Consider the following 10,046-nt stretch of genomic DNA (forward strand, 5'->3'; position numbering starts at 1 on the left):
AAAGTGCGCCCCCTGTGGCTGGCTATAGTGGCTACAGGTCATAAGTCCTGCATCCTTCATAAAAGTGACACTAAAACCTCAAAGTACTCTTCAAATGAAGTTTCTCCAAACGTGTTTGTTAATTTATGTAGTTAATATCACGATAATCCATGTCCAAGAGTCCATTTCCACGGATAAGATTTATGGGTTATTTGCCACTATAAACACACTCTGACCTCCTCAAGCTTTTATTTGTTACTTCCTGTTTCCGGCATTTGAATTTGCATATTAGTTAAATATTTAGTTTCACCCGAAACATTTAGATTCAACATTTAGATTTAGCATTTAGATTTAACATTTAGATTTAAATTTAACATTTAGATTTAAATTTAACATTTAGATTTTAGATTTAGATTTAACATTTAGATTTAGATTAAACATTTAGATTTAGAATTAGCATTTAGATTTAATATTGAACATTTAAGTGTAACATTTAACGTTTGGATTTAAATATTTAAAATATCTCTAAATTGACTAATATTGTTGTAAATGTGCAAAAAGTGACTCAAAAATTCACACCAGTTTTTTAAACATGGTTTGAAGCTAAATGTTATTTTCAGCGTGAGCTGCTTTACAAACGGAACCCCATAAGCTGAGGAGCCAGAGCGACAGACCGGAACTATCTGTAGAGCAACCTGCAGCTAGAGGGACGGACCTGTGTTCATCTGGGACATGTTCAGGGACGAGTTCAAGTTGTCCCACGAGCAGCTTCAGTTCAGATTGAAATACACCTGAGAAAACAAAGCAGGTGGCAGCACCATGTTGAATCATCAGGAAAAGGGTGTGAGTGTGTGCGTTGTGTTGTGTAACGTTGTGACTGGTTTACAGGTTTCTCTGTGGAGGGAAGGATCTGAAAGGATCCGGTCCGGCCGGTGTCCCGACTCTGTGTCTGAAAGGAAACCAGATTCCTCTGTGAGGAATTCACACAGTGATCAGGATCCACGTCTTCACACCTTGAGATGTGGATTCTACCATTCTTCACAACTTCACTATATCATATTATATAATGTGACAAGAGGTCATTACAAACTGACAGATTTAAACCAACACTGTTCTGGTTTTATGAAAATTTGACTTAAAGTGTTAAAATGGGCGTTTGTGCAGATTCACTCTTAGAACATAAATGAGCCCCAGCTGATTGGCTGTCACCCGGTGATCAGGTGGAGGTGGGCGGGGCCAGGCTGTCAGCAGGTCATCAGGCAGTTGAGTGACAGACCGGAGGATGTTCACCGTGAGAGTAGGTCAGTTCAACTTCCCCCTCTGCTTCAAACTGCTCTGCTTCTGCTGAACTCTACATATATGAGTTAAGACTGTAAGTTATAGTTTCTGTTGTTGGATGTGATGTGTTCGCTCAGAAGTGTTATTCTATTCAACAAAGTCAATAATCACAGCAACACTCTGAAATGTAATTAATCTTTGTTGTTTCATAATCCCAGCGATGGCTCAACCTTTGACCTTTATCTTTAACAGGAAAAACTAAAATGGCAAGAAGATCTAAAAAAAGTAAGTCTGCATCCCTCAGGGCAGTGTGTGTGTGTGTGTGTGTGTGTTTGTGTGTGGGTGTGTGTGTGGGTGTGTGTGTGTCTGTGGCGTGTGTGGAGGGGTGGGTGTGTGTGTGTGTTTAACATCTGTCAGAATAATAATAATAAAATGAGCCTGTTCATGAATCATAGTTGATATTCCGAGCTTCAGTCTGACTGCTTCCTCCTCCTCCTCCTCCTCCTCCTCCTCCACCTCCTCCTCCCCCTCCTCCTCCACCTCCTCCTCCTCCCCCTCCTCCTCGTCCTCCTCCTCCTCCTCCTCCTCCCTCTCTCTGGCCCTCAGGAGTTCTTCTGCTGCTGCTTCCTGTGGTTATTTTAATCACAGTCATTCTGCAGAAATACGGCGACACAGTGACGGGTGAGAACACGAGAGTTAAGATCTTCAACTGCATGACGGACTTGACTGTGTGACTGCCCCCGGTGGCTGGATGCAGTATAGCTCATACAGCCTGCCTCCTCCAGGTTAGCAGATGGGACATGGACCAAACCTAACACGTGTGAACTCTTGTTTTTCCAGATGAATTTCAACAGGTTTTATTCAAACGCTTCAACAAGTCCAGTCGGCCCTCATCAGGTGAGTGGTGGATGAGCCCGGGTGAACCTCTGATGTGCTTCTGACCAAGCTGCTAGTGGATTAATGGATTAATCGATGTCTCCTCTCCAGCTGATTCATGTCCGATGCCAAGAAACTGTCCTGAGAAGCACTTCAGCTTCTACATCCAGAGCGGAGCCGCCAGCGCCCTGCCTCCAAAGATCTGCTTCCAGAGCCAGATGTGAGTTTCTGCCTGAACGACTCAGGATCTGCTTCTGTAACAAGATGAGATCAAACTGCTCCACAGAAAACAACACAACTGAAAAGAATCCTTTTTTATTGCAAAACAGAAACAAGAATCTACTCTGCGTTGGTTATTCTGCAAAATAAAAGATTTCATTTCGGCACTAGAGGAAACATCTGGGACATTCTGAGCCTCGCGTCGCTTCCTGCCGCTCTCGTCGGCTGTTATTGATATTTGATGTTTCAAACTTTCCTCAGGGTTCTTGGGACAGTGATGAAAAATGCTGGATTGGGAATAAACATAGTTTTAATAAATGGTGAGTGTTGGACCACTGCATCACCTCCAGATGGTTTATTTAGTCTGGATGATGGAGCTGCAGGTTCATTCATCACTCTTCTTCTTTAACAGGTAAAACCGGAGAAGTGCTAAAGACGGGGAACTTTGACATGTACGGAGGAGGTGAGCAACAACTGATGAGTCATGATAGGTTTGTGATGACGTGGTTCTGTGTGGTTGGAGATCAACACGTGGACTCTGGGTTTGTGTTGCAGACGTGAAAGATCTCATCGAGTTCCTGAACAGCATTGAGACGGGCACCATTGTGCTGATGGCGACTTTTGACGAATCTTCGTCAAAGTAAATGTTTCTTCATTCTCATCTTCTGAAACGGTTTCTTAAAGTAAAGAGAGTCAGGTCCCTGAGGATGAGCCTCTGTCACCGGAGCAGGTTCCTCAGCGGGTTCCTCAGCAGGTTCCTCAGCAGGTTCCTCAGCAGGTTCCTCAGCCACCTCCTGACATGCTGCTCAGTCTAATCTCATTCTCACACTTGGGATGCAGCCTTTTCTACAACAGTACAAAAACTGTCCATTAAAACCAAATCAGAAAACTAATAAGTACTCTCATGTTAGAAGCTGGAGCTTGTGACAATAACCCAGAGGGGGGGGGGGGGGGGGGGGGCATGTGAGCGGGATGTGCTGGTGTCCTGTGGCTGAACACGTGTTTGTGTGTAACAGGTTAAATGACGAAGGGAGGAAGCTGATCACTGAACTGGGAAGTTCTATGATCCAGTCGCTGCGCTTCAGAGACAACTGGGTGTTTGTTGGTGGGAAAGGAGCAGATGTGACGAGCCACCTAGAGAAGGTACCAGCACCGGGTCACACCTCATTCACACCCACGGCTCAGTGATTCTGTCTTTAAGTCGAAAAGACGCCAGACGGCTGCTGCCCAGCAGGTGGCGCTGGACACGACGAGAACGTTTGACCGCTCTCTGTGTTCTAACGTGTCGGCTGATTGGCTGAGTCTGACCTGACACCTGGACCTTCAGGCTGGAGAGGACCCAGCTGCTGGAGCTTTCGTTTCTCAGGGACTGAAAAGACAACGAGTCTCTAGAGAAGAGATCGAAAGCGGCCATGTTGTTAACAGGGGTCAAACGTCCGCACATGGCGGCCATCTTGCCACAGGCAGCTCGCACACCCATAACATTGTGTTGTAGTTGTACGTACTTTTTAAATAACCATAACTTGCTAAATTCTCAACCGATTTTTTTAAACAGTTTGGTTTGTTATAAACGTCAGAGAAGTAGTTATGACACTGCATACTTATGAATAATTATGTTTTTTTTTTAAATAGAATAATGTTCTATATTGGTACAAGATTTCCCTTTACAAATATACATCAATAATTACTTTTATTTTATTTTATTTAGTAGTGCATGTACCACTACCAACTCAATGTTATGGGTGGTCGATCAACCTCTGGCAAGATGGCCGCCATGTGCTGACGTTCGACCCCGTTGGCCGGCAACGCAGACGAGACATCTAGCCATTATATAAATATCTATGGGTCAAACTACCTGAAATAAAAAGGAGACATTGTAACATTAGCTTAGCACAAAGACTGGAATCAGGAGGAAACAGCTAGCTTAGCTATGCTGCATACAGTCTTAGATCAAACTGATTTTTAGAATTTTGCTGATCAGCTAATCAATGAAAAGACTAATTGTGTGTTTGCTGGATTATCTGCTGTGTCGTGGTTTGATCCTCTGTGTGTTTCTGTCACTTCAGTTCAAGAAGAGTGACTCAGCACTGAACATATATGAAGGCTGGCCCGAGCTCATTGTTCTGGAGGGATGCATCCCCACGTTATCGGAGTGAGCAGCTCCTTCTCAAAGAGACCAAGTGACGGACCAGCTGATATTTAGTAGTTTGAGAAGAAATCTGGCTGCAGCTGGTGTTAGACCAGCCCAGTGAGTCCAGTGGGATCGTCCTCACGTCGGTGCAGCAGTGAGGAAATCTACCACTGAACACTTTGATTTCAATCTGCATGACGCAGACCAGATCTGGGACCAGCTCCTCTTTTCTCTGGATGGAGTCAAACATGGGGACATTTTTTACAATTAATGGGGACATCATCCAAAAGGACAACTTGGACCACATTGATCATTTTCTCACTTGCTGCCTTCGGGACTCGATGTCTCCACCCTCTGGTTCTGGAGTTCTCTCTCCTCACTCGTCAGAGCTGCTCATTGTGGGAACTGATGGTTTCTCTATAAATCTACAGTCTGGATTTTCCTTTTTTGATTTGGCTCTTAAATGTGAATGAATTGAACTTTGTGTGAAGCCCTTTGTAACTTTGTCTAGATACGTGCTACACAAATAAAGTGATGCCATTGTTATCATGGTCTCGTCAGCTTTGTCAACTCGGTCTGAGCAAACACATCCGCGTCCTGTTGACTCTGTGCTTCTTCAGAACAGATGAGTCAATAAATGAGGGACTGCAGCTGTTTGGGTTTCTATTGAACTTCTCTCTGTGTTCACAGCTCCGTTGTCTGATAGGTGCCACGTGAACATGTGACTTTTTATAGTTTGTCTTCATCAGATAACAATAACAACCTGGTACGGAGGTGCGTTTGTTTTCCACTGCAGAGTGTCTGTCACGAATAACTGGACCAACCTGCCTGCAGGAGCCACGCTGGGAGTGGATCTTCATTCCGTCAGTGAACCGACTGGTTCAGAACAGATGTCCTCAAGAGGTTTTAATAGTTCCCTCTGCAGACACACTGTGGTTTGAGGTGAAAGGTCGAGCACATTAACATTCACAGGCAACACATTTCAATTCAAACATGGAATTTAAACTTTTTTCTTATACGAATAAAGGCGATATTTCATGAAATATTGTGCTAATACATAAATAAAGTCTCCAGGACACGATCTGATTCTTCCATATAAGTTCCATATAAATGTTCCTTTTATTAAAATAAAGAGGAGATGTATATTATAGTGGTTTATTGAATCACAGTTCAGATCCCACTGAGAAAACAGGGAAATTAATGTAGATCCTAAATCTGAGGAGTTTCAGCGTTAAATTCTGACATTTAATTACATTTATTTACAGGTAACGTAGAACCGGAAGTAGACGCAAACCCTGTTTCCACCCGAACACTTTCCTAGACGGACTCAAAAGCTCACACCTGATTGGCTGTGTCACTGCGTCTGCTGTGACGACACCAGACGAGCGGAAGCAGCTGATTGGCTGGAGCGGTGAAGCAGCGTCAATGGCGGAGTGACGAGAATCGTTTGTTCGCTTCTTTCTGGATTCACGTTCACTTGTCTCAGGTTCTGCTCCGACTCTAATGGCGACGTTAGTTCTGGACAACGGAGCGAACACCGCGAAGATCGGGTTCAGCCACGAGGCGGTCAGGTGGGTCCCCGAGGAGAGGAAGAGCTCCAACAAGCGGAAGGAAGCGATTCCTTCTTCATCTTTGTAACTCCAGGGCTGGTGTATGATGTGTGTGTGCATGGAAGGATTCATATATAGTTGAATTATTAATTTTTACTCTGACAAAGTGTCATAATTAAAGTTATTCCAAAGTCTTCTTCTTCTTCAACTTCTACCATTTCTTCTTCTACTCACGTGGTTCTAAAGACTGGATGCTACAACACAAGCAGTCACTATTAGCATCACACTGTGTTTACACACACAGACAGACACACACATCGTGCTTCGTGTGTGAAGTTAACATGTACACATGTGTTAGTCTTTGTTTGGTTCTGATTGTGTATAGAAGCCACACCGAGTGTTTGTGTTGCTGCAGCAGAGATGAACCGACAACACGAGCTCTGTCCACTAGAGGGCGTGCTGCCGCTCTGGATCGTGACGTCTCCTCAGCCTCTGTTTCACCTCCTCTTCCTCAGAGTCATCTCCAACTGTCAGTTCCGCTCCAAGACGTCCAGGTTGAAGACCTTCACGGCCAACCAGCTGGACGAGATCAAGGATCCTTCCGGTCTGTTCTACATCCTTCCCTTCCAGAAGGTGAGTCCCACTGGGAGGCTGCAGCGGCACTCACCCAGCTGCTGGTTTCTAACTGGTTTCTAACTGGTTTCTCTTTCTCTTGGTTTGAAGGGTTACCTGGTCAACTGGGATGTCCAGAGGAAAGTGTGGGATCATCTGTTTGGAAAAGAGATGTTCAAGGTGTTTTTCTTTGTCTTTAGTTCACCAAGAAGTTTTCTTTTCTTTTCCTGGAAGTGAAGGAAATGTCTTTAATTTGATCACATGGTCTGACCCGACCTCCCCCCCCCCCCCTCTGCTCATGTTGGGTCAGGTGGATTTTACAGACACCAGCATCCTCATCACGGAGCCGTACTTCAACTTCACCTCCATCCAGGAGTCAATGAATGAGATCCTGTTTGAGGAGTATCAGTTCCAGTCGGCGCTGAGGACAAACGGTAAGTGAGCCTAGAGGAATCGAACAGATTCATCGGTCTGAGGTTTCAACGATTGAAACAAGAAGTTTGGTGGATTTTGAGCTGTGATGGAAACTTGTTCACCTGCTGGTTTCCATTAAAGATGCAACTCAAATCCAGAGGAATCACTGACCAGGTGTCGTAGAGACGAACTGATGAGGGTTGGGTCAAAGGTCAAGGTCATTTGTTTGTATTTCCAGACGCTTCTTCTTCCGTGGGCAGTAACAGTTGTGTTTGTGTCTGCAGCCGGCTCTCTCAGCGCTCATCACTACTTCCACACCAGACCCTCGGAGCTGTGCTGCCTCCTGGTGGACAGCGGCTTCTCCTTCACACACATCGTGCCCTACTGCCGCAGCCGGAAGATGAAGGAGGGGGTCCGCAGGTGAGAGGCAGCAATCACCTGCAGCTGTGTTAACAGGGGGGGGCGACCACATAATGCTGACGGCCTATTGGTTGATTGTGTCCCTCAGGATCAACGTGGGAGGGAAGCTGCTGACCAATCACCTGAAAGAGATAATTTCATATCGGTGAGTCCACCTCACTCAGCTGCTTCCTGATTGGCTGCAGGTTTTCTTGTTGTTTGATCAAAGGTAACTAAGTACACAGCTGAAGTACTGTACTAACTAACTTCTGCTGTGACTACATGAAGTACTGTGACTACATTAATTACTGTTACTGTGGTACTGCGACTAAAGGAAGTACTGTTACTGTGGTACTGTGACTACAGGAAGTACTGTTACTGTGGTACTCTGACTACATGAAGTACTGTCACTGTGGTACTCTGACTACATGAAGTACTGTTACTGTGGTACTCTGACTACATGAAGTACTGTTACTGTGGTACTGCGACTACAGGAAGTACTGTTACTGTGGTACTGCGACTACAGGAAGTACTGTTACTGTGGTACTGCGACTACAGGAAGTACTGTTACTGTGGTACTGTGACTACATGAAGTACTGTTACTGTGGTCCTGTGCCTACATGAAGTACTGTTACTGTGGTACTGTGCCTACATGAAGTACTGTTGCTGTGGTACTTGATGTGACAGGCGGTCCACAGCTGAGACAGCAGCTGTTTGCAGGGTGGATGGTGGAGCTGATGGAGCAGAGAGTTTTTCCTCTGTGGTTCTGGGTAAAGATCAACCGATGTCTCTTCCTTGCAGTCAGCTACACGTGATGGATGAAACTCATGTGATCAACCAGGTGAAGGAAGACGTCTGCTACGTCTCACAGAACTTCTGTAAGGACATGGAGGTGGCTCAGTAAGTTCAGCATGAGTTCACCTATGTTTATTATTTGATTTTGTTTGATGGACGGGGCCTTGGACCAGGGAAGCTGGAGCTGGTTGTTGACGGGTGGTTCTTCTGTGTGCTCTGTTCTCAGAAACAAGGCGGAGGAGAATCCTGTGATGGTGGATTATGTCCTTCCGGATTTCAGCTCCATTAAAAAAGGCTTCTGCAAGGTGAGACACCATCCGAGGGGATCTGAGGAGCTGCCTTGGCCCTGATTCACTGTCCCTGGGATCACGAGTCCTCATCAGTCTTTGTTCTCACCAGCCCCGGGAGGAGATGGTGTCCACTGGAAAGTATAAGACAGGAGAGCAGATCCTGAGGTTGGTCAACGAGCGCTTCGCTGTTCCAGAGATGCTCTTTCACCCGTCGGACATCGGCATCCAGGAGATGGGCATCCCCGAGGCCGTCGTCCACTCCATCCAGTCTCTGCCAGAAGGTCAGCTGCTGTCCTTGTGTTGAGGAAACTCTCGTCTGTAGTGTGTGTGAAGATAAATCCACTAACAGTTTCTTCTGCCATCAGAGATGCAGCCCCACTTCTACCAGAACATCGTCCTGACGGGAGGAAACACCTTGTTCCCCGGCTACAGGCAGCGACTGGAGGCCGAGCTGCGGTCGCTCGTCCCGGCCCATCTCCCCGTGTCCGTCCTGCAGCCTGCAGAGTGAGTGGGGGTCAGGGTCAGGGTCAGGGTCAGGGTCAGGGTCAGGGTCAGGGTCAGGACCGCACAGGGCCGCCCTCTGAGGCAACATCCATACTGCTACGTGTTCCAATTAAAACAATCTGTCTATTCCAGCGTTTCGGCACGTCCATACTAACGTGCCTGAGAAAGTGAACTGGGCAAGAACGTACTGAGTAATATGATGCTGGTTGTTAGTTCTGGGAGAAGGTCATGTGACAGGAGCCTGACGAATCAGGGAAGGCTATGTGCTGTTTCTGCTCGTCCAGATTAGAACGCAGCCCAGGAGTTTTCAAACTAAACTCTGGAGCAGTGTGGACGTATCTGCAGCAAATTGATGTGTTTTCAAATGAAACCGTAGTCGTGTGGATGGAGCCTCTGATTGCTGGAGTCAAGATGGCGTCTCCTCACAGATCTCCTGTGTCTCTGGTGTCTCTGGTTCTTTTTAATGGTGTTTTTTGACTTGCAGTCCCATCTGTCACTCGTGGGAGGGAGGGAAGCTCCTGGCCCACAACCCAGACTATGACGAGATGGTGGTGACCAGAGAGGACTATGAAGAACACGGACACTGTGTTTGTGAAGACAAGTTTGACCTTTGACCTCTCCATGGAACCTCAACTCCAGACTCTATCAGACCTGTGATAAACTCTACATGCTTTGAAAGTGATTCTGAAACAGGATTTCCAACCAGGGAAATAAAAACTTCAGAGGGTTTTTCTCCAGCAGTTACATGTGAGTTCTTAGTGTTCTGTTGAGGAGGGTTACCAGAGGAACCCGAAGCTGAAGCTGGTCCGAGAGATGCACGAGAGTTTGTTAAACTGAGGTGGAAGTTGAATGTTCTGCTCTGCCCCGGTTCATAGTTACAGGAAGATACCAGGATCACGAAAGGACGCTGGATTTTCTAAATAAAAGCCCCAAGATGTTAGATGACAGAAACTTATTACATGATACAAAAATAAAAACTGCCACAAACATGCGCCAAGC

The 10,046-nt window shown here is 46.0% G+C and overlaps 2 protein-coding genes across 7 annotated transcripts; both read left to right on the forward strand.

Moving 5' to 3' along the window:
• The first annotated feature begins 503 nt into the window (after positions 1-503).
• On the forward strand, positions 504-5,029 carry LOC133954716 (protein FAM3C-like). 5 transcript variants are annotated; one of them, XM_062389189.1, is made up of 11 exons: positions 504-1,057; positions 1,144-1,280; positions 1,510-1,542; positions 1,864-1,938; positions 2,098-2,154; positions 2,245-2,353; positions 2,614-2,672; positions 2,765-2,815; positions 2,908-2,992; positions 3,369-3,495; positions 4,419-5,029. In XM_062389189.1, the coding sequence occupies exons 2-11, from the start codon at positions 1,262-1,264 to the stop codon at positions 4,506-4,508; spliced, it is 705 nt and encodes a 234-aa protein (XP_062245173.1). In that variant the 5' UTR covers positions 504-1,057; positions 1,144-1,261; the 3' UTR covers positions 4,509-5,029. The 5 variants fall into 5 exon arrangements, with proteins under 5 accessions (XP_062245173.1, XP_062245174.1, XP_062245177.1 ...); XM_062389190.1 differs by having other exon boundaries at positions 504-787; positions 868-1,280; XM_062389192.1 differs by having other exon boundaries at positions 507-1,351.
• Positions 5,030-5,853: 824 nt separating this feature from the next.
• On the forward strand, positions 5,854-10,038 carry actr6 (actin related protein 6). 2 transcript variants are annotated; one of them, XM_062389164.1, is made up of 11 exons: positions 5,854-6,054; positions 6,549-6,666; positions 6,757-6,825; positions 6,956-7,079; positions 7,344-7,479; positions 7,568-7,624; positions 8,260-8,358; positions 8,480-8,558; positions 8,653-8,824; positions 8,909-9,047; positions 9,532-10,038. In XM_062389164.1, the coding sequence occupies exons 1-11, from the start codon at positions 5,987-5,989 to the stop codon at positions 9,659-9,661; spliced, it is 1,191 nt and encodes a 396-aa protein (XP_062245148.1). In that variant the 5' UTR covers positions 5,854-5,986; the 3' UTR covers positions 9,662-10,038. The 2 variants fall into 2 exon arrangements, with proteins under 2 accessions (XP_062245148.1, XP_062245147.1); XM_062389163.1 differs by lacking the exon at positions 5,854-6,054 and having other exon boundaries at positions 6,076-6,666.
• Positions 10,039-10,046: the final 8 nt, after the last annotated feature.

This window comes from Platichthys flesus, chromosome 6, assembly GCF_949316205.1.
Source record: "Platichthys flesus chromosome 6, fPlaFle2.1, whole genome shotgun sequence".
Classification (NCBI taxonomy): Eukaryota; Metazoa; Chordata; class Actinopteri; order Pleuronectiformes; family Pleuronectidae; genus Platichthys; species Platichthys flesus.

Excerpts from the sequence above, each read along its gene's own strand:
- actr6 (XM_062389163.1), top strand. The coding sequence starts at position 6,454 with ATGAACCGACAACACGAGCTCTGTCCACTAGAGGGCGTGCTGCCGCTC. Across the intron at positions 6,667-6,756 it reads ACATCCTTCCCTTCCAGAAG|GGTTACCTGGTCAACTGGGA; the intron begins GTGAGTCCCACT and ends CTTGGTTTGAAG. Across the intron at positions 7,625-8,259 it reads AAAGAGATAATTTCATATCG|TCAGCTACACGTGATGGATG; the intron begins GTGAGTCCACCT and ends TCTTCCTTGCAG.
- LOC133954716 (XM_062389189.1), top strand. Across the intron at positions 2,155-2,244 it reads GTCCAGTCGGCCCTCATCAG|CTGATTCATGTCCGATGCCA; the intron begins GTGAGTGGTGGA and ends TCTCCTCTCCAG. Across the intron at positions 3,496-4,418 it reads TGACGAGCCACCTAGAGAAG|TTCAAGAAGAGTGACTCAGC; the intron begins GTACCAGCACCG and ends CTGTCACTTCAG.